The 25,500-nt window shown below is 43.8% G+C and overlaps 5 protein-coding genes and 1 long non-coding RNA gene across 6 annotated transcripts; 2 read left to right on the top strand and 4 right to left on the bottom strand.

Annotated features, from left to right (window-relative positions):
• Window positions 1–33: 33 nt before the first annotated feature.
• gfer (growth factor, augmenter of liver regeneration (ERV1 homolog, S. cerevisiae)) lies at window positions 34–1,794 on the top strand. The gene is made up of 3 exons (XM_052049270.1): window positions 34–243; window positions 901–1,100; window positions 1,360–1,794. The coding sequence occupies exons 1-3, from the start codon at window positions 34–36 to the stop codon at window positions 1,520–1,522; spliced, it is 573 nt and encodes a 190-aa protein (XP_051905230.1). The 3' UTR covers window positions 1,523–1,794.
• On the bottom strand, window positions 114–4,670 carry LOC127589941 (uncharacterized). Its single transcript, XR_007959521.1, has 2 exons — window positions 3,065–4,670; window positions 114–329 (listed from the first exon to the last, which is right to left on the bottom strand). It is a non-coding gene; the product is annotated as an uncharacterized LOC127589941 (long non-coding RNA).
• syngr3a (synaptogyrin 3a) lies at window positions 2,347–7,947 on the top strand. The gene is made up of 4 exons (XM_052049267.1): window positions 2,347–2,569; window positions 4,681–4,915; window positions 5,230–5,375; window positions 5,515–7,947. Exons 1-4 carry the CDS (start codon window positions 2,468–2,470, stop codon window positions 5,725–5,727), a joined length of 696 nt encoding a protein of 231 aa, XP_051905227.1. The 5' UTR covers window positions 2,347–2,467; the 3' UTR covers window positions 5,728–7,947.
• znf598 (zinc finger protein 598) lies at window positions 7,906–16,207 on the bottom strand. The gene is made up of 12 exons (XM_052049236.1): window positions 15,940–16,207; window positions 15,154–15,266; window positions 14,892–15,021; window positions 14,439–14,650; window positions 14,101–14,318; window positions 13,940–14,033; window positions 13,597–13,784; window positions 13,327–13,405; window positions 12,378–13,246; window positions 11,796–11,964; window positions 11,560–11,707; window positions 7,906–10,593 (listed from the first exon to the last, which is right to left on the bottom strand). Exons 1-12 carry the CDS (start codon window positions 16,111–16,113, stop codon window positions 10,195–10,197), a joined length of 2,793 nt encoding a protein of 930 aa, XP_051905196.1. The 5' UTR covers window positions 16,114–16,207; the 3' UTR covers window positions 7,906–10,194.
• A 1,307-nt stretch (window positions 16,208–17,514) lies between these two features.
• On the bottom strand, window positions 17,515–20,936 carry slc25a17 (solute carrier family 25 member 17). The gene is made up of 9 exons (XM_052049262.1): window positions 20,715–20,936; window positions 20,370–20,430; window positions 20,213–20,279; window positions 19,949–20,100; window positions 19,498–19,614; window positions 19,272–19,420; window positions 18,483–18,578; window positions 17,969–18,054; window positions 17,515–17,770 (listed from the first exon to the last, which is right to left on the bottom strand). Exons 1-9 carry the CDS (start codon window positions 20,769–20,771, stop codon window positions 17,617–17,619), a joined length of 939 nt encoding a protein of 312 aa, XP_051905222.1. The 5' UTR covers window positions 20,772–20,936; the 3' UTR covers window positions 17,515–17,616.
• Window positions 20,937–20,986: 50 nt separating this feature from the next.
• rpusd1 (RNA pseudouridine synthase domain containing 1) lies at window positions 20,987–23,681 on the bottom strand. Its single transcript, XM_052049263.1, has 6 exons — window positions 23,536–23,681; window positions 22,797–22,997; window positions 22,566–22,689; window positions 22,366–22,468; window positions 21,837–21,938; window positions 20,987–21,728 (listed from the first exon to the last, which is right to left on the bottom strand). Exons 2-6 carry the CDS (start codon window positions 22,976–22,978, stop codon window positions 21,322–21,324), a joined length of 918 nt encoding a protein of 305 aa, XP_051905223.1. The 5' UTR covers window positions 22,979–22,997; window positions 23,536–23,681; the 3' UTR covers window positions 20,987–21,321.
• Between the last annotated feature and the right edge of the window lie 1,819 nt (window positions 23,682–25,500).

Raw genomic sequence — 25,500 nt, 5'->3', positions numbered from 1 at the left:
AACTATTTTAATTTAGCGGGTCGGAGGACAAACATGTCTGCGTCCGCATCCCAGAAAGACTCTTCATCCTCCAAGTCACCTGCTTTTGACGGTTTTCCTTTTCCGGTGGTCGGCAGAACTTCTGAGGAAAACTCCAGCGGGGAGCAGCAGCCAACTGGAGTGAAAAAGAAGCCTTGCCGCGCTTGTACGGATTTTAAATCATGGATGAAGTCACAGAAGCAGCAGACGACAGCTGCTGTGCAGGTGACAAGAAGTCAACGCAGGTTGTTGGCAGGTGTTTTAGAAGAGCGGTCGTCGACCTTTTTTAAGAGGTGGGGGGAGGTTGGTTTCTACAGACCGGCAGAGATATGTATAAAAACACATTAATAAAAATTCACCATTACACTGAGTGTAGTGGTTGTAATCAGGGTGGAATTTTGCACTGGTTTCTCTTTAACAAATTGCAGATTTTTAACCTACTGATTGTTATTTTCTGAAACTCACTTATTCACTGTTTTCTGCTCAACACTAAGCAAAAGTCTTACTCTGGCACCATCTTGTGGCGGCTTGGTGTCAAGGGACTGCTGAAGTGAGTTGAGGAATTTCATTCAGTCAAAAGTTGAACTTTGCCGTTAATGTGGCAACTAGAAGGTCAATTGCATTACTTTTTTTCTACTACAAAATCACATAACTCAAACAAGTGGTTTGTTCATAGAGGCAAAGCGTATCCAGCTGGTTTTGATAGGAAGACTTCTTTCAAACTCTGAAGATCAATCATGGGGTTTTTTTGGGGGGGGAGGGGGGTTAGTTGTTTCAGAAGACAAACCGTGAAAAGTGTCCAACTAAATACCACAAATCAACTGCAAGCAGATTCTACTGTCCAGCACATTATTATTCAACCTCCATTTTAAACCATTTCAGGAGTCCCAAGCGGAGCAAGAGCCAGAGTGTCCACTGGACAGGCAAGAGCTGGGACGTAACACTTGGTCCTTTTTGCACACCATGGCTGCATATTATCCCGAAAAACCAACTGTCAACCAGCAACAAGAGATGGGCCAGTTCATTAACCTCTTCTCCAAATTCTTCCCCTGTGATGAATGTGCAGAAGACCTCAGGAACAGGTCAGATATTATCATAGTAGTGAATTTTAGATATATGTATTTGTAGGTATGTGATTAAAAAGTCAAATTTCCGTTATGTCTCCTTTAAAAGCTATACCGCGTATCATCCCTCAAATAGACGCCTCTACTTTTCTCAGAAGAAAAAAAACAGTAAATGTCATTAACTCCAGATCATAGACATTAGTTCCCTATTTTCGGAAATATTGTATCTTGTCTTTGTCGAGGCAGTTTATCATATGACATCATTTCCTCCCTACAGATTAAAAACCAATCAGCCAGACACCGGGAGCCGTCACGCTCTGTCCCAGTGGCTCTGTCGACTCCATAACAACATCAATGTGCGTCTGGGCAAGCCTGAGTTTGATTGCTCTCGAGTTGATGAGCGATGGAAGGATGGATGGAAAGATGGTTCCTGTGACTGAGAGAAACCCTTGTACAACTTTTGAGTACCAACGCTGCCAGCTTTTGAACGAGATCACATGACAGGATATGAATTAATTTTTCATGGATTTTCCTCTTTTGCGCTCTACGAATATATTTGTTCCCATTAACAAAATTAAGGGTACAAACTGTTCTGGACCAACACTAACACGGAAACATTACGACTGTGACGGGAGACTGTATTGAGTCTGGATATTTATGCTTTGGTGTTTGTTTGGTGCAACGAATTCCACATTAAAGGTTTTTCCCCCCCTATCAAATGTTTATATGTCATTCTACTTTGTCATATCATCAAATAACATTTTTGGAGTCTAACCATAAGGCATTTTCAACCAAAATTGATTTTTCATGGGTAGACAAATTAGTTGCAACCCAAAGGACTTTTAAAGTCAATTGCGATATGATCTGTTTGTCTGCGTGAACCTGTCTATAGACGGGCTATTAATAAACACAAAAATGGGCACACGTGCATTGCAGTCTGCTAACGTTGACCCTTGACGTGATCTCAGCAGTTTTGTATGCATCACACATTTCTCTATTCCAGGGATCAACAATGCGGTGCCCGAAGGCACCAGTTAGCCCCCATAGGCCACACGAGTAGCCCGTGGGTCGGTTCTGGAGGAAAAAAAATAGCAAAATAGCTCACCGGTTATTTATATAGATAGATAAATATTCAGAACATGAGGTATGCGTTTAAATATTCCACAGTCATGACTTGACCGTGTATTATTGATCCCAATGCGCTCCCAGAAGTGAGGGCGAGAGCAAGCCTCGTGCACGTCGCGCGCGTGTCCGCTACAGAAGACGTGAGCGCGCGCGCAGGAGCGTCCCTGCAGCAGAGCAGAGGCGAGCAGAGCTGGGCAGCGCGTGCCCCGGAGCCGCGAGGAGCGAGCGAGCTTCGAGGAGCGTTCACGGAACCAGCGAAGATGGACGGAGTGGGATCGTTCGGAGCGGGCCGCGCCGGGTCCACTATCGACCCTATTAGCTTCGCCAAACAGCCGCAAACCATCCTCAGAGCCTTGTCGTGGGTGAGAGATGCTATTTTTTTTTAATTTTCAAATGATTAGTTACGCTACTGCCGTTTGTGCGCGTGGGTTATTTCTGTTAACGTAGCTGCGCGAGCCTCGTGACGGGGTCCTTCTACCAATCTACAGATAACGATTAGAAACGAAAAATACACGAACGATAAATGGAGCGTATTTATGAGGAAGGGGTGGCAAATGTTCTGTTCTTGGGTGTGTTAGTGCAGAGGATGAAACCAAGGCCCAGCGACGAGCGTTTGTCTTATTACAGATGTTCAAGAGATACAAACGCAATATTAGACCGCCTTTCTGTTTTTTTTTTAATCCATTAAACGTGCCACATTGTGCTGCGTTAAAAAGAGCCCCAAAAAATCCTCAATCACGTTAAGCCTCGTATCTGTATCCTTTAAATGATCACGTATAGTCGTATTCATTATGCAAAGCCTTATTGTTCAGCAAAATTAGCCGCCGATTTGCCTTAAACGTCGTCTGTTATCCCACCTGTGATTGGTCCGTGAACGTCCCTGCGCACTCACCCAGTCCCACGAACTCGCGTCGCGGCCTGACGTGTGAAAGCAAGCGTCACTTCAGGGTGGCATGCGGAAGGTCTTCTCCCCCCCCTTCCCCCCCCACTGGCACGACCAATGTGGGAATGTCTGTGATCTAAGGGCGAGAAATGGGTGTCAATGTTAGACACAAAATGGGCTGTTTGGTTCAGATGATCGCGTTGATGCTGGCACTGATGATGTGTTCCACATCTGATCAGAAATGGCTTTATGGCCAACATGCGCTCAATACAAACAACTCCCCATTGCTGTCCATCAGTCTGCTACTTTGTCTATTACAGTAATCCATCCATCCATCCGTAGCTATTTGCCCATATTATCCATCCATCCATCATCCATCATTATCTTATTATTTAAATCATCAAACATGATGAAGAGCATCTTTTTTCCTGACACTTTGCAGGTTCTTCTTCCAAACATAATTCAACGTGTAAGATCATAAAGTGGATAAGGCCTTTAGTTGGGAGTATCCATATGAATCCAAATACAGTAGCCATACTGTCCATAGTCTTGCTTCTCCGTGTCGTCACAAAACGTTTCACAAAAACATCACACGTGCGTATATCCTTTTTTTTTTTAATGCAATCGGGAATATTGAAATAATTTCAACAATGATAGTCAGGTAATTTTTTTTCAGGTGCATTGCTTTGCTGCAAAAGCACCAAGTCACTCGAACCACCTGTGTATCTAAGCAGATTAGAAGCTCTCACGTGATTGTGGCTCTGACATTCTCCCTTTGTGTGTCCTTCCACCATCATATGACCCACACCCCCCATGCGGGTGGGGGTGGGAGGGTGCGTGCGTATCACATGGCCCTGTTCTGCCATCCGCTGTTACCCAATTGACTAGTATGTGCATGCACGAGAGGAATAAAGACGGACTTATAAAGGAGAATTGATGACACTGACACACACACACACACACACACACACACACATGCGCGCGCGCACACACAATGCCTCAGGACTGTTTGATTCTGGAAAGGAAGCGAAGCATCCAACTCTCCGGTCAATTGTAACAGAAAGGATGGAAATAAGGTTAATGCCTTTGTTCTGAGCGCGAGCAAAGAGACGTTCCTTTGCAACACTGCCGAGTGTGCTTGTTAAAGAGGGACGTGTCTAATAAAACTAATCGACGAATAATTGCTGCCGTGTTTTAAATGAAGTCGAGCACTTCTGGGCCGAAAAGTCGAAGATTTTCGGCAGACGACAGCACATGATATATGTAAGATTGAATGTGGATTTTTTGCCACGCATCACATAAATGTGTCAGGTTGAAAACGTCTGAGTGGGCGGGACCACGCAAACTGCTTCTCTTGATTTTCGTCTCAACGCAATTGAGGCAAAAGGGAATGTATAACTTGGCCGTCGAGGTGGCCCTCATTTAGTCTTCAAGCAACAAATGTTGAATATCAACACTGGCATAGAAACAGAGAGAATTACTTTTGCTTGTCCAGCTCCACCCAACGAAATGCCCAGTGAGTAGAACATAAGAATAATCTTTTGAGCCTGACTCTAATTTTGCATATCGTCTCATCTCCGTGTCCTCAAGATCTTCTCGCTGGTGGTGTTCGCTTCCATCGTGAACGAGGGCTACGTCAACATAGGCAGCGAGCGTCTCTATTGCGTCTTCAACAAGAACGCCGACGCGTGCAACTACGGTGTGTTCGTGGGCCTGGTGGGCCTCCTGGCCTGCTCCTTCTTCCTGCTGCTCGACTACAAATTCTCCTCCATCAGCTCCGTCAAGGACCGCAAGAAGGCAGTCATGCTTGAGATCGGCTTCTCGGGTGAGGATGCGGCCAATTAAGTCATTCACTCCCAAAGACGTTTTTAAACGTCTTTTCAGACTTGGTCTAGAATTGGCTGGTACTGAATGAGTTTTAAAAATATATATCGACTGATTAAATTGGCTGGCTGATTCAACAATCCAGGCCCAGGGTACTGTCGATATCTAAAATAACTTTCAGATGTATCCAGCCTGACCCTCATCTTTGTTTCTGATCCATGACACGTCAGGAGATTTGACGCCAACCTTTTAGGTTTCAATGACGAAACGCCAGCTGATGACACTCACACACTCCGTGTTCTCTGTTTCTGGCAGGTTTTTGGGCCTTCTTGTACTTTGTAAGTTTCTGCTTCCTGGCCAACCAGTGGTCTCGAACTACCACGGCTGAGCTGCCTCTCAACCAGGGCGCTGACGCAGCTCGGGCTGCAATCGCCTTCTCTTTCTTCTCCATCATTACTTGGGTAAGAAACCGAACGCAAAGCTCTCTGGTGCTCTGAGATACGAGTGACCCGAGTTGGCTTGACTATGTCGGCAGTGATTTCAAGTCAACTCCGTACAATGGGATGAAAAAAAAAAAAAAGAAATATATTGTGCTTACAGGCCGGTCTTACGGTGCGCGCGGTGCAGAAGTACCTGCTGGGCACTGACATGACCCTGTTCACCTCAGAGCACTTGGACGGCGCAGCCCCCACCCAGCCGTTACCCTCCAACTCGCCGGAGGGAGGGGTCACCGCCGAGCCCTCAGACACCTACCAAAACCCTCCGTTTACAGAGAACAACGCAGCACCCACATACCAGGTTCCCATTTACTAGAGATGATACGTAGAAAAAGATGAGGCGAGGGGAACTAAAATACAATCGCTCGCAGTCGTTGTGGGCTGAATTTCCAAAGGTGGTACAAAAAAAAAATCAATCAAATAAAATTCAGCCGCTTTTCCTCCTTTTGTTTACGTGAACATTCCAGCTTGATCTGCACTTTTCTAGACTGTCATGCAGATTAGGATAAAATTGATTTGAAAAAAAAAAGGTAAAGCAAACAAGAGGAGGAACCATAAATGAGGCCATTTTGCTGTATTCACACCCAAAATCGGTGTGCTCAACTCGTAAGCAGTATGACAAAAAGCACCTCCACTTCAAATCGAAACTATTCTCTCTCATGGCAAACTGTTCAGAGGAATGTTTTTATTCATTTCGTGTTCTCCTCCTTTTGCTGCAGTTAAACGGCGATCATGTGTATTGAATCTGCATGTTTGCAAATGTAGAGATAGCAACTGAAGTGCCATACTGTACTGAGAGTGACTTAACCGAGTAGATTTCCACATATGCTGAACATCATCATCACAACGACAATGTTTTTTTGTGACTAAGTGCAATATCTTTCATTCTCATGCAGATTGCTGTGTACTTTGCTGTACTGTGGTGTAAGTAGACTACTTTGTGGTGAATATAGAAAGTGAAACCATAACCCTGGTCTAATATGTGGATGGCTTTTTGAGAGAAAAAAAAATGTGACCTATAATCCGTACAGATGGGGAGCCCTTTCAAATTTGAATAATCAAAATGATTTCTAATGTAGATGTAAGATAGTAAATGATCTCTGTATCATGAGTTTGAGTTTTTTGATATTCAAAATGATTGACACATACGAGTATCCTACCTGTGCATAGTCCCTGGAACAAAATATTTCAGATTATTGTCACGGTTATATGTCACATTTGGGAAAAGTTCATTCACGTTATCACAGGTGTGTTGGCTTTCTATACATTCATCATCAAACCACTGGTAGGCTCTGCCTCAAATGACACACTCGATTCAGCTTCGAATTGTACTACCAAAACTCAGGCAAATTTGACTTGTAGAATTTTGATTCCAATTCAAGCTTTAAACGAATATTTATTTTCGACGTGCATGTTATGGTGAAATGCAACATATTCCTCGCTAATTGAGGTGGACTCCAGCCAAATGTACGTGTATCAATTTCTGTACCAGGGAATGTAGGTGGTGTGCCATTTGAGACGGCGTCCTTGGTCGAATCTTGTTTCGAGTGAGTCGGCGGATTCGTTTGTACGCCAGGTGTGTTTCTGTTTACGTTTTAGAAAGCTGCCAAACTGCCCTTTTGTTCCTATGAATCTTCTTTTTGGAGACATTACTGCTGTCTGTTTACGAGGACTCGCGAGAAAGGGCGGGCAGAGGATGTCGTGTGGTCACACGCCAAAACTATAAATCTCCTTTGGGGTTCTGTTGCCATGGTGAGAGGGAGGGAGGACGGCCGCCTAGGTGCAAGCGTGACAGTCGTGTGTATGCTTGAGTGTGCGGATGCATGTTGTTGCGTTAAAATTATTTTCAAGAACAAGGTTTAGCACCGAGGAAGGACATTGCTACACTAATGAATAGATCTATTCTACCAAATCCGTTTATTTTCTTCGCGCTTCAGACTTGCCTGTGCTGAATTAGCAACAGCGCCCTCGGGTGGACACAGCTGGTATGGCTGCAGAAGGACAACTAACACTTTTTAAAAAGTAATCATCATAGGAAAATGCATGATAGTATTGTATGAAACTAACATTGTAAAGGTTCAACAGCCACGAATGCAGCTGACAGGGTCCTCTAATGTTTCACACATTTTACTAATAATTATCTTAGTTCCAATGCGTATGAACGCGCTACACCCCCCGCCCCAAATATTGCATGAAGTCACTGTGTAAACTTCGGGCTGGTCTTCAGTGTTTCATTTCCTGTGAGGCTCTGGGACGATAATGGGCCTTAGAGTCTTTGAGTGGCACGGTCTGCTGACCCTTTATTCAATTTCGACATTGCTGATGTCACAATCACATCAATTGAGTCCCAATGAAAGCAAGCAATTTATTCAACCGTGTGAGTCTTTTGTAACTTAAATTAAGACCCGCGTGGGGAGAAAATCAAATTCAAAGGCAATGTAGAAGCAGTAGCGCAATGTCAAGTGGAGGCTGATGGTCAGGTCAGGTTGTATTGTTCTTTTTCTGTCAGTCAGTGTGGTAGACAAAAAAAAGAAAACCCTAAGTCCAACATTTTCTGTGTTTTGTGCTCTGGCCCATGTACACTGCTGTGTGTTGGTTGATTGTACAATTCAGTATGTTATTCAAATAATTGGAACATGTATGTGATGATGTCCAAGATCTGGTTTGTCCTGTACTCCTTTTCAAGAAAAAAAATCTCTCTCTATACATTATATATATCTATATATATATATATACACATGACAAATAATTATGAACAAAAGTGCGCTCTTGTTCAGAAATACTTTCAGCACTTCTAAATGGGCCACGGACACAAAAATTTAAGTCTGTGATCATGCTGTAGTTTTGTTGGACTGAGATATAATACAATAAGTGATTTGTAGTAACGCTGGTGCTGTTAATTGTGAGGGTTCCAGTATAATTCTTTGCATGGATGTTAAAATTTTTCCTCCGTCAGATTGGTGATGGAAATCAAAAGCCCATCAACTAACAAGTGACTTTTCATTTTTGCGTGCTGCCTTTACGAAATGCCTTGAGTTCTTCCCCCCCTTCTTGTTTTGACGGTGTTTTGACTTCTGTGTAACCCAAAAAAAAAAAAAAAGGAAAAGGAAAACGCTGTGTACAGACATGTGTCACTCGTTCATGAGTGTCTCTGGACTGCAGTCTGAGCATCACTCTCAATTAAAAAAAAAAAACACATGATTGCCTGTTTCTTTCTGTGAGTCAAATAAAGTTGGAGCATAAACGGTAATATCATATATTGACCAGCCACAACACTTACGCAGTGTAGTGATAATCAATACATGATATGCATCCAGAGAATGACAAAAAATAATAATAATACCGCGGGGACTCAACGACAAATATTAGAATTAAGGTTAAAGAAAAACATTCAGGAAAATGCATCCAACAGAAATGGCTTTATTGGAGCCCGACAGAAAATCGAAACGGCAGCACAAGCAGCTGCATGATGTAAAGACAAACTACATGTGGTTTGTCATGAAGTTAGTCGTGTTTGATACACAGCACTGCAAGCTGAAGGTCCTGAGAGAAGAGTGCCAACGCAAGTGTTGAAGTACACATTTTAATTAAAACTATGTGGGCTGAAATACAAATGTGCTCCTCTTAACCTTTGTGAGGTGAATTAAACCCGCTTATTCAAAACTAAGTGTATAATTTAAACAGAAAATAAGCAAACGGAACACACTGCTCATTTGAGTGGGGTTCTATTTAAATCAAATAAATTGGGTCCAATGTTTTAATCAGTCCTCAAGTAAGTTGAAGGGTTTGCAATTAAAAAAAAAAAAAACGGGCAAACAGAAAACACTTTTCACCATATTTGTTAAGACAGACAATACAACCCGACAGTTGTACCTGATAAAGACAGTAGTAGCTGTGGAAAATAATTAGCAGCTAGTGGCCCCGTGTTGTCTTTGAGGAAAAATAACCAGTCAGAAGGGGTGACTTTTGTCAATCTTTTAGTCGTACACTTGCGGTCATCGTAGCGGGGACAACCCCAGGGCCATACCAAATGCACACTCAATCACAAATAAGGTGCTTTTATGCGGTAACAAGTCACCCTGGGGTGGTGGGAGCATTTCCGTGACAAGTGTGTCTGTGATTGCGCAACAAATGATTGAAAGTCCACTCCACTCTCTCTCTGGTTGTTTTTTCCTCGGACGCGGTGGTTTCTTGTCTGGCACATAATGGCCTCATTTATCATGTAGTACTGTCACCTCTTAACAAAAAATAATTTATATATATACCTGTATAGATTTTTTTCTTCAAAATTGCAAACTCTTCCATTAGATTGAACAGATAGAAATGAAAAAAAAGACATTTGTTCTATTTTTGCATACAGTCACAACTCAATGGAGCTCAACAGCTACATTAACACAATGAGCTGGATAATTTAGTTTGGAACTGCTTTTATTTTCGAACCAGGCATCCTGACTTGATACTGATATAGGATCAACTGTCATGTTAACCAAAAGAGGAAAACGTGTCATTCGTGAGCGGGGGTGGGGGGGGGGGGGGGGGGGGCTTTTCAGGAGCAAAGGCCTTCTTCAAGTAAGCTCATCAGGTTGCGTCTTCCGTCCTCTTGAAATCACATTGCACAGTGCCAACATTTCAGATGACATTTTAACTGTTACATGTTCGAACGTCGTGTTCCATCGGGAACCACACGTTGTCCCCCTTTCGAGCAGTGAGCCACCGCGGCCGTCTTCCATGCTGGCAGCTGTCGATGGGAGTCATCAACAGAGTACTTAATGGCACCGCGGGGCTAGCTGATAATTCGGCTAATGGACTGCAAGGAAGGGAACTCGTCGTCGTCCCGCATGTGCAGCGTCTTGTGGGAGTTGAAATCCTTCGGGGCTAGCACCTGTCTGCACATGGGGCACACCTGGCAGTCCAGCTCGACAGCGTTGGCGTTAGCGTTGCCGTTAGCCTGCGTGCTATGCGTCTGCCATGCGTTTTTCTTGTTCTTGCTTTTCCTTCCTCCACCGCCTCCTCCCGTTCCCGACTGTTTCTCCAGAGCCTTGCAGTCTCCATGCGCCATCAGGAGCTCCTGCTGCTTGACGGTGTCCGGCAGCAGGACCAGGAGCTCGTTGAAGATGCGGTTGAAGTCTTCGCCCAGCAAGTCCTTGCAGCTGCGGTGATACTGGGCTGCAGACAGGACACCCTGGAAACATATGGAGAGCGTCAAGAGATGCTTCAAGGTCAAAAGCAGATACCAAGTCACACGGATGGCATCATTTGAATTACAGTGGAGAGTATCGCTATCCATTCGGTAAAACTGCTGATCTGATTTAGATTTTGGACTTGAAGTTGTTATGCTTCACCTGTGCAAGAGAAAAAGCACGTGCGAGAGCTGGATGTGCTCACCGTAATTTAAAATCCGAATCAAAACAGGAAAATCAGAAATCACGATGTTGAGATTTAACTCAGGAGTTATTCAGCGTAACATGATAAAAAAAGAACCCCTTAACTGGCTTTTGAACAGTCACACAAGTATAAGAAAAGTAAAGAAATACAATACCACCATTAAGAGTAATACAAAAATAAGAAAACGTGTACTCACCCTTAAGTTTGATGACAACAAAGGAGCAAGTATGAGGAAATGTCGCGGAATGAGTCACCGCCACAAAAAATTCTTCATTTATTACGAACGACGACGATGTCGTGAGTCACAACGCAAATGCTTGGTTTTCCCGCTTTGCATTCAAGTGGCAGTTTTCAGTATGCTCCTTTGAATTGACTTGCACATCGGTTGCGCAATTAAAACGCATTCAATTTTAACACGTCACTGTCGGACAGAAACCTCCAATGCCCCCATGTGTTAGGTTGCATCTTTTTTTTTTTCTTCATAAATCCACTGTGTGGGTGTGTAATTTTTACAAATTGCATGTTGAAGACTGCTCGCTTTCTTGGACAATGCAATGTTAATGGCTCAAGAAAAATGCCGTTTGCTGAAAAGTGATGGTTTGGAAGATGCGAGGGTTCCACCCAACACCAACGATAATATATGATTTTCAAGGTGAAGTGGAAAAAAAGCACACCAGGTAACCCATATTTAGCTACCTTTTTTTTTTCAGTGTACCAACCGCACTTTAAAATTTCCTGGAAAACTGTACACATTTTTAAGTACCTGTCTGAATTGTGCCGAATAGTTCTTGAACCGATTGAACTTGGACTCGTCATCATGGAGGTACTTTCTAATGGATTGGATCAGCTCCAGGTTTCTCTGATGGAAGTCCTCGGGAAGCAGGTAATCACAATTCGATGTTTTCGGCAGGCTGTCGGAGGGAAATAAAACAAGTGTAAGGAAGCTAAAATTAAAACTGTGACGAGACCTAAAATGTGCGGGCGAGGGGGCGGCCTTACAGGTTAACCGCCAAAGGAGGGCTCTCCACCACGTTACTGTTGAGGGGGATCCCAGTGAAGCCCGGAGGGGGCTTGGTGGCCAAAAGTCCCAGGCCGGGCGGCGGCGGGGGCATTGATGAGGATGGGGCAGGAGGAGCGGATGACTTTGTTGGGAAGGAGGTCTTGAAGCCTGCGTGACATAATGTCAAGTGTTAATAGCGGCCGAGAGACCGAAAACACCGAGACTGACCATAACACAGCGGCTTTTAAGATCTCAATTTCCGACTGATATTCTCATACAGGGGAGGTTGGGAGTGTTTGAGATGAGGAACCGGCACTGGCCTTGTACGGTCATGATATAATAAGATTCAATGATTGAGTGTCTTTCAGGCTTTAAGAAAATATGACTTCAGTCTAGTTACTTTTTGGCATGGTGAGAATTTTATTTGGGGTGGGGCAGTATAAAATCAAAGTAAATATTTAACATTTTCTGGGATTTGTATCCTGTCCTTCCTTGTGGAAAGATTTAACATGTGGCAGCACGGCTTAAAAAAAATTCTTATACACACACACACACACAAATACGCGCGCACACATCGATACCTGGAGGTGGCTTCTTCGAGTTGAGGGCGGGGAAGTCTTCCTCTTGTTCGACGAATGCATCCGAGTTGGTTTGTGGCGAAGCCGTGACCGTCTCCTTACTAATGGCTGGTTTCTCGTTGAAGCCGTTTACCAATCGGCTCGGTGCCGTCGCCACGGCGGCACTGGAGAGCTTGGTCCTGTTTTTTTCAGGAACATTCTCCTTTTGAGCCGTCGTTTCCACCGAAAGCGTCTTTGAGGGCGCCGGCGTTCCCGATTCTGAGGAGTGAGAAGGAGAAGGCGTGTTCTTTTGTTTTTTCTTCTTGCTGGCTTTAGCGGTAAGGAGGTCAGCGCTAGGCGCTAAGGTGGGCGCGCTGCCGTTCGCGGTGAAAGGTTTGCCGCCACTTCCTTTCACTGTCAGCAGAGATGATATGTCAAGCATGGTGGGCACCGAGCGGAACTGCTGCTGCGTCATTCCGCCACTCTCGTCGTCGGAGGAAGGAGGCGAGCACACGGGAGCCACTTTTAAGTTCTCCCCGACTTTCTTTTTTCTCCTTGACAATGAGGAGGAGCTTGAGGAGGTCAAGAGTTGGGGGCCGGGGGATGTTGAGGAGAGTTGATGGGGAGGCCTGGCGGAAGGAGCGGGGTGAGCTTTGGGCTGGGCCGGAACAGTGTGAGTGGACCACGCAGAGTTCTTGCCCGTTGCGGATTTGGGGGGCCGAATTTTGGACACGAGAGCGGGAAAATCCTCCTCTTGAAAAGAAGACTTCTTTGGTTGGGCGGGATAAGACGGCGTCATGGGGGCCGCGACGTTATTCGCTGACAGGCTGGGGAAGTCGTCTTCCTTAAGAGTCCTGGGTGCTGAGGGAACCGCCGGTGAAGAGGACTTCACACTGTACACACAAAAACATTTGAAGCCGTTTCAATTTGTGAGGGTGACGTTTATATGCTGTGTTGTGTTGCGTGATCTTACGTTGCAGGTGGTGCAGCAGCTCCCAATACCGGAAAGTCATCCTCCTCCTCCATTGGATTTAAACTCCTCATTGTCCTGACTGCAAAAAGGTTACAATAAATGAATTACAGCTGCTGCTGGTGATGATGCGTACCAATAGTGCTGCCTCTTCTCTCTGCCTGTCCAATATAGCATTTGTAAAGACAGATGAAAGGGAACTAAACACAACAATAATACTACCCAGGCATCGGTGAGACTCTGTGAATAAATAAAGCAGATTATGTTGTTGACCTGGAGGCTTGCTTGTCGGTTTGATTGGCCCCGCCCTGGGATTTAGCTCTTCCGATTGGGGTCTGTCGGTCCTCTCCTCCCGATAATATTTGGGAGCGCTCCTCTCCAGCGCGGCCAGTCGATCGTCTTGTCTATGAATTGCCATCGACGCCCGCATAGCGGCTGCCACCTCTCTGTCCTCTTCCTCACTGCAGACAAGCGTGTGACAAAACAACCCCCATGAATGACTGGAATTTGGCCCGACGGCAACAAAATCGGCAAAAACAATTCAGGTCGCTTATGCATCAGTTTCACCGCATCAGAGTGGGACAATCCACAAGACTCCTGTCTAGTTAAGACTCACCGAGAGTACCGCCAGCTCTTCTGTCCCACCTGAAGTCTTCCTCTTCCTGCTCGGTGGTGACGAGCCTCCTCATAATCCTCCCCGGTGACCATGCCTGATGGAAACAAAACACTCCCGTTTGACTTCACACACGACCAAATAGATGCGTTGCAGAGTCAAACCTTCATTTCTCCTCTGTTGTCTTGGAGCCAAGTTGAACTGCAGGTCGATGTGGCGGTTTTGGCGGGCCTCGGCACGACTCTTGCTGTGCGCTGACGCCTTGTGTGCCTTGTAGTCGATTTCGGTGCGGAATGCGTGGGTGAACTGCTCTGTGGCGCAGAGGCCCTCCTCACAAAGATAGTGACATTCTCTGAAGTGCTCGCTCAAGTACTGGTAATCACTGTTAAGGCAAGATTTCGGAGGACAAAGCTTAACCCAACGACTTGCAGGGCTTTAGTCACAAAACAAGTAATTACAAATGTGCACGCTTCAATGCCAGGTGGCCCGTGTGCTATCACACCTATAATATTCTTGAGAGCCGTCAGCGTCGCAGAAGTGGCAGAAGTAGTGGTCCTTTCTCAAGTGTTTGAGCAGCTCGTCGTTGTCGAGGTAGCGGTCGTCGCAGAATTTACACAGCGGGTGTCCCCTGTGGCTGGTGTCATCTGGGTCGCCGTGAGCTCGATGGCGTGCGAGTTCTTTACGGTTGTACCACTTCCGCTCATGGGAAAAGATCTGGAGGCGGAAAGTATTGGATTGATTGACAGCATTGGGTGTTGATGCGGTTTTTACATCAAAACGTGAAAAAAAGGACTTAAAAAAAGATGTGAATAAAAACAAACATTTTGTTGCAATTGAGCACAATGTGCCAAATTGATTTTTAAACAAAAGATAGCACGTTTGGTACTAAAGAAAGGTGCATCTTGCCAAGTTTGAAAACAGCACCTTCTCCGAATAAGCTTAATTATTACCCTACCTTGAGATGCTTTGTGCAGAGCTTGCAACAGAAGAGCTCATGTTGCTTCCTCATGTGCTGCTCCAGCTCCACAAACTTGGAGAAGATCTTAGGTTCAGCACAGCAGGGACATTGTGACAACAGCAGGTGCCTGAGTAAACACAGAGAGAAAAATAAACTGCCTGAACTGATGTCCGATGGGGGAAAAAAACGTCTTCATTCAAAAGGAAGGGAGCCGCATTGCCAGGACAGATCATTGGCAGCCTAAAAGGACAAAAGTTACCTGTACTGAGCATGGATCTTCTCATCACCAAAATAGATGTCATTCTTTTTGTCACAGGTGAACTGCTGATGTGGCAGAGAAGAAAATGCCTCTGCAGACTTCACAAACACCACCTGAGAACAAAATTAAGGACATTTAACGTTAACTTTTGAAGGGATTTTTTTTTACTGACATGAAAAAGACTGAGGCAATTGTTTCCGATGCTGTCCCTGAAAATGCTACTCAACTCCAAACCTTGTGTAGCAATTCTACGGTATGTGTGTGTAACGTAGAGTTCTGGATTCAAAGTAAAGTGGAATCTTACACTGGAGTTGATAGCAAGCGTTATAGTAACGGATGTGAGGGTGGTCGTTTTGGTATGATATTGTCTAGCTGGGGTTTAAAGTCCGAGCAGGGAAGTTCGGAATGACAGGTAGGTTATCCATTAACACACAAACCAGCCAAGTATGTTCGTTAGAAAGCGAGAACTACTTATGCGTATAACAAAGATACACAAGCAGTCGTTGTCAGCCGCTCTTATCATAAAAGAAGGCAGTTTGGCTCGTGGTGTCGTCTTGAACGCACCACAAGTGGCTCGGAGCTAGCAGGCTAACAACATGAATGACTTTTGACTGTTGTCCACGTAGGCTTTGTATTAGTCTTCGGGCATGATGGATCCGATACCAGTCGGGGTTTTTTGTCATTATTTTTAAACGTAGGTTTTTAAATATTCACTCGCATGATGTCGCGGCCTGGCTAGCATGGCCAAGCGGCATCCTCGGGCCACAGTAGCGTCGAAATCCGCACCTTGTCCAGCTCCTCCCGGCAGACGGCGCAGTACTTCTGCTCGCATAGCACTCTCATTTTGGTGGAGCAGCGATAACACACCGGGTGGTCACATTTTCCAAAGGCGAAGATGTCGATATCTTGGCAGCACAAAACACAGTGCTTTTCCGTTTCCTTTTGGTTTGTGGAATCCATGTTCGAGTAAAAATGAAGGGAGAAATTGCCTAATGAGTCCAGCCACTGACACTGTCGTGCTTACGTAATTGTGAAAGTCTAATGACGTAACACGCAACGCTTTCCTTTTGATCTGTATGTCATGTGGATGAAGTGTTAGCCGCCCACAGGCCTGGTGCTTTGCGCTAGCATGTTATGTGTGAATCTGCACACGATCTTCCACGTGGGAGACAACATGTGGAGTGCGCCTTCATCCGGGTTTGAGTAATATGCCTTTATACAACTGGTCAAACAAATATGACGTTGCGGCTCTGAATTTAATTCATTTTAATCGATTCGATTCCGAAGAAAACAAAATGGATACCATTCTTAAAAAGTTAAACATTTATATAATTTATTTAAAATATGTGATTGAAATGCATTTTTTTCCTTTTTTACACATGCAATGTGTTCTGTAAAATTAAACCCACACAGCGTGATGGCTCATCCAAAGAAATGTTTAACTTTTGGTTAATTTATTTGGCTTGGAGAGAAACAGCACTCGGGATGGACGAGTGTAGGTCTACATCAGGGGTCTCCAACGTGGTGCCCGCGAGCACCAGGTAGCCCGTGAGGACCACACCAGTAGCCCGCCAGTGCTAGGATTGTGATTTGCTCGTAGAAATTATGATTTAAAAATGCAAACATGGGCAGTATTATAGATTCTATGGCTACCTATTTAGCTATCTAACTAGCTAGCTACAGTATACATCTAGCTAGCTAATGTTCTAATATTATTAAATGTAATTTGTACAAATGTTATTTTAGACGTGTATCAATTTGGTAGCCCTTCACACAATCAGGACACATGAAGTAGCTCTCACTCTCAAAAAGTTTGGTGACCCCTGGTCTACATTGATGCAAACTACAACCACAATAACAAACATTATGAAATAAATAAAAATACATCGTAATTGATGGCAGAACAGTCGATTACTGGTCAGCATGTCGGCCTCAGTTTGGGTTCGGAGTTTTATCCAGGTACTCGCTTCCTGTCACATTCTAAAAGCATGTATGTTAGTTTCATGGAACATTGTAAATTGTCCATAGATTTGAACGCGTGTGTGAATCGTCAGTTGTTTTCATGTGCCCTGTGATTGACTGGTCACTAACCCACTGTACTCAGCTCACCTGTGACATGATATAAAATGGATGGATTAAATCCAAACTAAAAGCGCTGTCCAACTTCTCACCCCTCCAGCAAAGTGCTCTCATCTCGTCAATGGACACCAGAATGCTCTGTAGACGACCCCCCCCCCCCCCACTAACGTTGGCTTTATAGAAGTCAAATTTGCTGTGCAAGCAGTGTGTGTCCTGGTAAAGACGACTCCCGCACAGGAGGGTATGAGATGTCAAAATAAATTTTTTTTGGGAGGGGGGGGGGGTCAAAGTAACTTTCGATAATATAATCTATGACAGGGTGGTTTACAATCGTGCCTCGGTGCACAAGTACTGTGTGAAGGAGCCGGAGTTCAAGGCATCTTCCTATCGAGCGCGTTTGTGGTGACTGCTCAATCCCATGACTCTGAAGGTGCAGCTGGCAATCTTCTCATAGAGAAGAAACATGAGGGCCCCAGTCAGTACCGTCTGCAACAACTTGGCCTCCAGTCCTTTAAACAGGCCCAACAGGCCAAATTTCCTAGGGGAGAAAACATTAAATTGTTAAAAAAAAAAAGTCTCATGAAAAACAAGTCTTTCAGCACACACCAACCCGGAGATGCATGTACAATTATAAAAGACTAGTCTAACATGGTTGTCATCTATTAATTGTGTTATTTGAAATACATACTGCATATTATAATGAGACATTTTCAGATGAAGTCAATTGTGCACCCACCTCACTCTGTTGACAAGCAGACACTTGATTGTCATGAGACCGGACAGCAGCCTTGACTTGCTCGTTGACTTGTTGAACTGACCAAACTGTGGAAATAAAAATAAATAAACAGAAAATTTGTCACGAGAATCCAGGATCTTCAAAGTTCTAATTAGCTTTCAAAAGACTTTCTTCCGGATGCAAAGAAACAAAATGTAATGGGGACCATAATAAGGACAATCAAGTGGAAACCAATGTGATGAGATTTCATGTGATGGGATATTTCAACACTCTAAATGTGTTTTTCTTTCTGGATAACATTTCAATTGCTGCAAACTGCACAAAAGGGATTAAGATCGGGCTGACCTGCATCCTCATTGTAAACTGCATTTAAAGTTCAAAATACACCTGGTATGTGATGTATTTACTTGTCTTTGGCTTTTCATCACTCCATTTTGCTCTGTTCGGGAGGCCAAACCAAACCGAAAGCCAAAGTAATGTATGAAAAATGCACGGAGACATGCAGAAGACCTACCCTGAGAACGGACTGTATAGTCTGCAGTGGATAAGTTATAGTGGTGGCAACAGCTTTGGCTACTGCACCGATCATGAAAACCTCAAATGCTGCAAGCTGAGCGGAAATAGGGGAAAAAAATTGAGTTAACATACAACATGCAACAGGTTTGCTCTAAAAACACCACATCCCCAGTTACAAAAGAGTGTGCACAATTGTGCCACCTAATTAGCTCAGTTTATTTAGTCCCCCCCACACCTCCGATTAAAAAAAAAATACAAATGTTATTGTGTAAAATATAAGTCATATTGGTGGCTGAAAAGGTTTGAAATGATTTATCTTGGTCTTGTTTTTTTTCTTTTGGCATTTGAACAGGTGTGTGACTTTTTATATCCGTACTATAAATACTTGCCTGACTAAAGTGCGGCATTGATTATGCAGATTTGCATCGAGCCGAACACATTTATTTCTCACGCTTGGTTTGTGCTTTGATCATAGATGTGACCGAGCCGCCGAACTAAAAGGGATTTGCCACACACGACAGCAGTTTTGATCAGACGCGCTTCCTACATTCCCCTAGACGTCTACTTAATCCTCAAAAGAATCATCTGATCTGAATTAGCAAGGCTCATTGGGCGCATCGTCACAATGAACTCCGTTTGTGCTTTCACTTCTTGCGTGGCAATGCTTTTATGGAGCTTTTGTAATTGAGAAGACCACACTCCGTAGCAGAAATTGACCGCACGTGAAAGCATTTTTCCAGAAGTGGTGAGGCAGGCGGCTGTGTTGGGAGTGAACCGTGTTCCTCACCTCTCTGGTAACTCCATTCCTCAGTTGCCTCTTCAGACCTTCATAAATCACGAACTGGATGGCCGGGTTAAGGACCAGCAGTAGTGAGGGTAAGGTGCCGCTCCATAGTGCCCAGACGCCCTCGTCACGGCTGATCTGGCCGAGTGCATCTGCCAAAACATCAGTGAAAATCAATCGCAACCGGAGAATGGAGAATAAATAGTGAGACAGGACATGAGCAGATTACCCCAAACACCGCGGTAATTAGTGGGTTGAATATCTTTGTTGTGAAACTTGGAGCCCTGAAGCTTCAGCCGCGTGTTGACGACCCACAGCGGAGCGGTTACGAGTACATTTATAACACCTGAAGGAGACAAACAAGAAATGAAATGTGTTCCCTTATTACAAGATCATTGTGTTGTTGTTTCAGATCCCAATATCGATCAAGTCAAAAATGAAATGTTTAGCAGCTCTTGCGATGGAATGCTCCACACAGCATTTTAATTGTCATTTTCTTTGTCCTCCGCTATGAAGTTCAGTTTTACGAGTGTCGTCAGACATCACAGGAAAGGAACGCAGTGTCATTCACCTTGTGCCACTGCCATTTTTCACAGAGGCCACAATAACTTGTGTAATAAGTGTCTTAAATATTGCCGAAAATAACCAATTTTATCTAATGACAAAACAGAGCCTGTTACCTGCAACTATCCCAGCCAGCAAGTCAGTGTGAGGAGTTGACTGACGTCCCTTCAGCCAGCTCGCCTTCAGGCTGTGAAAGCAGTAGAAGTAGACAAAATTGGAGCAGCAGAGGCTGCAAATGACAGGGAACCAACCTCTGTATGGAGCTAGTCTGCAGAAAGAGACACAAAGCACACAAACACGGGATATTTGCAGCGTGTGAATCTTTCATGGCAATGGACAAGGTCATTAATATTCTGTGACATATGTATAGAATAACTCACAAGCCTTCCACCTTGATGATTTCAGCAAGAATGGCTGGAGTTGATGAGGCTCTCCTCTTCTCGTCCACTTCAACACACACACACAAAACGTACAAATCAGTATAAAAACAATATTCAATATTTACACAAGACACAGATGCAGTTCAAACGTTCCTACCTTGAAGTCTCAGTCTGGCAGTATCCAGAGGGAAGAATACGGTCATGGCTGTGACACTCCCCTAAAAGAAGTTACCATTAGTGGAAACTAAAGCATCACGTCGCTGCAAATGGTCGGATTCTTAAACATATTACATTTTTAAAAATCCATACAATCAACGTCATTATTTAAATGTTGGAACTTGTACAAGCAAGCAAAGATGCCGCTCCGTAACCTCGTGTTATTACATTGTTAATAGTAAAATTACACGCTAATTTGAACAAAAATATCAATTAAAATGCTTTGCGTAATGTCGCTATTGAACATTTTTTTCATATAGACTAGTTTTGTGTCAAGCTAACTTACCATTGCTCCGGACACAGCATGCACCAAACCCTCAAACGACAAAATCTCAAAACTCATATTTATCAAATGAACAGCTACTTTCGCAACAAAAAAGAGAAATAAAACTAGGTTAACGCCTCAGTCTAGTTTTAATCCGAAATCTAAATTAAAGCCAGTATTCTGCACCTTTCAGAGCTGCCGTTTTGTGTGGCTTCCAATGCCTGGTCTCGTCAAGTACAAGCGCATTGTGGGTAATGTAGTGCCAAGTGACTGGAAGAACACGCTAGAAAAACTGAAAAATAATCGGTTTTATTGACGCGATAAAATTTGCATTGACAATGTGGTTGTCTTTTAGTCCAGATCTAATTAAAATTATCTTAATTTTGTATGTACAGCAAACTACCATTTTACTAGCATTTCAATAGAGAAAAAATATTTGGTGAGCACGTTATAGATACTTGGCTTGTGTAATGCGAGCAAAGCTTCTCGTTTGTCATCATGCTAATAGGTAATTAAAAACCTTATGGTTGGTTTAATCTTGAGGGAATTTGGACTGGGTGTGGAAAATAAAAGCTTGACATCGTTTAAATAAAACAAATACCAGGTATTTGAATGATATTGAACAATATTATGAGACTCCAACCCATTCTCTGAGCCACTCCTTATACTGCTTCGTCTGCTCCTCACTCTCCTCTTTCCTCCTTTTGTTAAGCCTATTTTCCTCCTTCTGTCTCGCTCGGTCTCTCTCCCTTTCCTTCTCTTGTCTCTGCTCATCCATCCTGTGGTCCAGCAGGGCATCCAAGGTGGCTTTCAGGGGTCGTAAGGAGCGCTGCGGGAGCCAATTTGGATCCACCGAGGGCACAAAGGGGTCTCCCGCGCACACAAGCATGGGTTTAGACTCCAGGGGGATGTGGAGGAGGTGGGCATGAAGCATCATGCGGAAGGGGCCATCATCGGTTCCTGAGCTGTAGGTGAAGTCCCCAACGATGGGGTGGCCTATAGCACTGCAGTGGACCCTTAACTGGTGTGTCCGACCTGGTGCGCACAAAGCTAGTATTTATAAAGCACCATTGGCAAGTGAATCACAAGCTTTACTAAGTTCACTCAATTGTCATCAGGCCAACAGGGAGCGTTGTATGTTACCTGTAAAAGGCTGCAGCAGCACCTTGGTGGCAGGTTCACCATCATACAAGCCGTACTCCAACACTGTCAACGCAGTCCGGCATGGTTTGGAATTCTCACAACCTGACAGGAGATATTTCGAGAAAACATGGATGCTGTACCTTATTTCCTCTATTTGCTATATTTTCTGTAGACAGACATACAGAAAGTAGTGACATCTAGTGGACAGGATACGGTGTGGTGGCAGCAGCAAAATGTGTTTCCTCTTCTAAGCTTGACCATTAATTTTATTTGTCTCCACAACCTATTAAATTGCCTGCTATTTTGCACTGTTTAAATAACTATAATTTTAAGGAAACATTATGATTCTTGTGCTGCTAAAGTCTATGGTTGACATGTTTTTTTAAAAGAAATCCCCAGTATGGGACTAAAAAAAGTATTTTCTGCTCCATTTCCTTCATTTTAAGACTATAAAGGACCAGTATCCAGCAACAGTATTTAGATCAATTTTCTCCATTATCTTCTACTTGTATGCATCTTCCAAGCATACCGTCTGTTCCCTCAACACACATCATATGCGTTTTTCCCTCTGAAGTGTTCTTGCCAATGGAAAAATCAAGGTTTTGTATCTCTTTTTCCACCAATCCGCGGACCTGCAAACAATGAGATGCATACAAACATACATAGTGACACCCATACTAAATGTGATGGTAAAGTGTATTTTATTTTGTATGTATGTATTTTACATACGAGAGCGAGGTAGGCCTTGGTGACAGTACGCTCCTTGAAACAGCGATATGCCAGGCCAGCTGCAGCCTTATTGAGTGCCACGCATAAGGCCCCGCTGGTTGAGAAATCCAACTGGTGACAGAACCTGGCGTGAAGAGAGGGAGAGGATAATATTGATTCGCAAGCATTTCAATCTGGTTGCAGCTCTTTAATGGTTACAATGAGGCTGCTTTGACATTCGGAATAATCTACCTGAATCCATAGTAGGTGTTGGGGTCTGCTAGATGAGGGAAGCAGTGGCGAAGTTGGGCCTGCACCGTGTTTTTTTCATACCACATCTTACTATCGATGCGGATGTCCCAGTGCTTGTCCACCACGATGTAATCATCACTCTGAAAGAGCACACGAAGTCTCTCCACACTGGCTGGCTCCATTGGGTGTCACAGAACACACCTTGCAAACACATCTCTTCATTAGAATAACGGTATTGGCCCATGTACAGTTGACACATTACCCACTATTGACTCGTTATTCTTATTTTTTGTGTTGTAAATACGCACAAACTGTAGTTAAGATATTTGGCGAATTTTTATGTTGTTCCTGTGGTACTGCTTTTTACTTTTCTGCTGCAGAATTCCCTCTTGCAACACAAAGAAAAACGTATTGTGTTTCATGAGAATCACCGCAATGTAGGTTTAGGTGCCTGCCACGCAGTTGAGAGGTTTGGGGTTCGAATCTTAGCTCAAGAATCCCTTTCAAATAATTACAGTTTTATCGTGTCAAAGTGCCGACAGTAGAACAGTTAAAAACAAATCCTGCCAATGGAAATGACTCTACCACTCAATACTAAGCATTGAACACCAGAATTAATTGGTAGCAAGTATGAGCTAACTCCATGTGAACGAACACCAAATATATTTTATAGACTCAACACCGCGCGTTTATTAATTCCAGACACATACTGAAGAAAATATTTTTTTCCCATACATACCAAACTTGAAATTCTCATCTCATATTGTTATAGTGACGACGATGGCGATTGTGCTTCCGCTTGTGACTCGAACGCTCACGTGAACGAGCGCTGGAGCGCCATCTACCGTACCGGAGACTAAATGCCGCACGGTTTGAATAAAGCCGCTTTAATTCTGTCGAGGAAAAAAAAAAACGAAGATAATGACGCTCAGTTTTGATATAATAAATAAACTGGAATATGCTCCAGTTCACACATGACCCTCGTCAGGACAAGCACTATAGAAAATGCAAAGTAGCTGCTGGTTATTACTTCAGTGAGGGTAACTAATCTTCCTCCTAACTTGTTCAACCACACACAGGTGAATATGAAACATTCCCTGGTCCCAAGGGCATTACGTTTATTGAATGTGCTTAATCTGTCTGTGTGGTGTGAGTAAATAGTGTGCCTTGTCAGGCACCAATTGATTACCACATCCATAATCCCTCACCTCAAACTCACCCTTGACAGCGGTCAACAGCTCAGATGAAACTCCTAATGTGGCGTAAGGTTTTGTTTTTTTTTTCACACTATTTTGATTATTTTTTTCTATTTTGATCTAATGTCAACGTTACCATTTTTAGACGGCATATTGTTCTGAATCTTCCAGAAGATAATCTCCTCACGCCATATGACGCTGCCGATCAAGAATTATTTCCCACCATATGTGTGTGTGTGTGTCTACTTGTACATGTTGCATAACACCTCAGAGGAAATTACTGCAATAAACTGGATGGTAACTTGGGACACATTACAACAGTAGCAATCTGACACAGAGAGGAGGTCCTCACCGATGTTCAAGATGATCCTTGCCAAATATGCTTCCACATTTTTCTACAGATTTCTGCTTGTGAAGAGACCCTAACAGGAACATTTTCCTCTTTTTTTTTTACTGTTTTACCTGGATTTCACTGACTTGCAATTGGCTCACTTTAACTTGCTTTTTCTTGTAGCATGCATAACAAGTCCTTCCTGCAGGCTCGCTGCGAGGAGCCCATCATGACATCAGACTGGGGCCTCCTGCTGCTGCTGGCTCTGCTGCTGCTCGCCTTGGTCTACGCTTTCCTCTATCTGCCCGCCGTAGCCCACCGCGCCCTTCAGGAGCAGGCCATCCGCAGCAACAACACCAGCGCGCTCACGTCGGCTGAAAAGGAGGACTGGCTCGCTGAAGGGTAGCGTTTCAAGGAGATGTTTGTTCTGGAAGTTCCTTGGGGGCAATTGCTATGCAGTGAGTCGATCTCAAGCACGTTTATGTGAGGCAGGTTGTCGTGTGACACGGATCAGGTCAATCCATTCTTGGCTGCCCCCTTTGACACAGTACCGGTTGTATTTTTAATTTGGTGGGGCAGGAGTGTCTTGTTGTCTGCCTTTTGATTGCATCCAACGTCTGAAAAACTGCAATAACATTTGAACTATCTGTCTTGGCACACAATCAATCACACACAAAAAATGATAATAATAATAAAAATGGCAAACAGGACATAATTACTGTATATACACTGAACAAAAATATATATGATACACTTTTGTTTGTTTTTTGGTCACATTTTTCATGAGCTGAACTCAAAGACATTTTTCTGCGTGTACTTTTCGTGATGTTCCTTAATTTGTATGTGTTGGTAAAACTAGCACACAAATGGGGTGTTTTGCCGTCAATCCTTGAATGTACAGTAGGTTTTAAAAAGGTCCTTAGAGTCTCGGTTCTTTTCAATTGCCTTTATTAAAAGATAACAGCGTACAAGATTTGACACGAATATTGAACATTTCAGTGATCCATACACAATTCCGTTGATCGCTGCTGTTCGGCTTGCCCCGTTTTCAAGACGATCCATCTGAAGTCAGCCTCGACATCCGGAGATGCCACAGCGTTGTTCTTGTTATTGTTGTTGTTGTTTTTTTTTAAATTTCCAATTGAGTTGTATAAAAACAAAGAGATACTCTCTTATT

The sequence above is a fragment of the Hippocampus zosterae genome, chromosome 17 (genome assembly GCF_025434085.1).
Source record: "Hippocampus zosterae strain Florida chromosome 17, ASM2543408v3, whole genome shotgun sequence".
Taxonomy (NCBI): Eukaryota; Metazoa; Chordata; class Actinopteri; order Syngnathiformes; family Syngnathidae; genus Hippocampus; species Hippocampus zosterae.
Note: the sequence above shows the minus strand (reverse complement) of the source record. Positions and strands in the feature narration are given on the sequence as shown.

Bases quoted from the DNA above. Each gene is read 5' to 3' on its own strand.
- gfer (XM_052049270.1), top strand. From the start codon at position 34: ATGTCTGCGTCCGCATCCCAGAAAGACTCTTCATCCTCCAAGTCACCT. The intron at 244-900 runs GTGACAAGAAGT...AAACCATTTCAG, and splicing joins AGACGACAGCTGCTGTGCAG to GAGTCCCAAGCGGAGCAAGA. The intron at 1,101-1,359 runs GTCAGATATTAT...TCCTCCCTACAG, and splicing joins GCAGAAGACCTCAGGAACAG to ATTAAAAACCAATCAGCCAG.
- slc25a17 (XM_052049262.1), bottom strand. From the start codon at position 20,771: ATGAGTTTTGAGATTTTGTCGTTTGAGGGTTTGGTGCATGCTGTGTCC. The intron at 19,615-19,948 runs GTAACAGGCTCT...TGTCTCCTTCAG, and splicing joins GCTGGCTGGGATAGTTGCAG to GTGTTATAAATGTACTCGTA. The intron at 18,055-18,482 runs GTAGGTCTTCTG...TTATTTCCACAG, and splicing joins CTATACAGTCCGTTCTCAGG to TTTGGTCAGTTCAACAAGTC.
- syngr3a (XM_052049267.1), top strand. From the start codon at position 2,468: ATGGACGGAGTGGGATCGTTCGGAGCGGGCCGCGCCGGGTCCACTATC. The intron at 4,916-5,229 runs GTGAGGATGCGG...TGTTTCTGGCAG, and splicing joins GCTTGAGATCGGCTTCTCGG to GTTTTTGGGCCTTCTTGTAC. The intron at 5,376-5,514 runs GTAAGAAACCGA...TTGTGCTTACAG, and splicing joins TCTTCTCCATCATTACTTGG to GCCGGTCTTACGGTGCGCGC.
- znf598 (XM_052049236.1), bottom strand. From the start codon at position 16,113: ATGGATTCCACAAACCAAAAGGAAACGGAAAAGCACTGTGTTTTGTGC. The intron at 14,651-14,891 runs GTAGGGTAATAA...TTCCGCCTCCAG, and splicing joins TCTGCACAAAGCATCTCAAG to ATCTTTTCCCATGAGCGGAA. The intron at 10,594-11,559 runs GTACTTAAAAAT...ATATGTTTCCAG, and splicing joins ATTCGGCACAATTCAGACAG to GGTGTCCTGTCTGCAGCCCA.
- rpusd1 (XM_052049263.1), bottom strand. From the start codon at position 22,978: ATGGAGCCAGCCAGTGTGGAGAGACTTCGTGTGCTCTTTCAGAGTGAT. The intron at 22,690-22,796 runs GTAGATTATTCC...TCTTCACGCCAG, and splicing joins AACACCTACTATGGATTCAG to GTTCTGTCACCAGTTGGATT. The intron at 22,469-22,565 runs GTATGTAAAATA...CATTGTTTGCAG, and splicing joins CCAAGGCCTACCTCGCTCTC to GTCCGCGGATTGGTGGAAAA.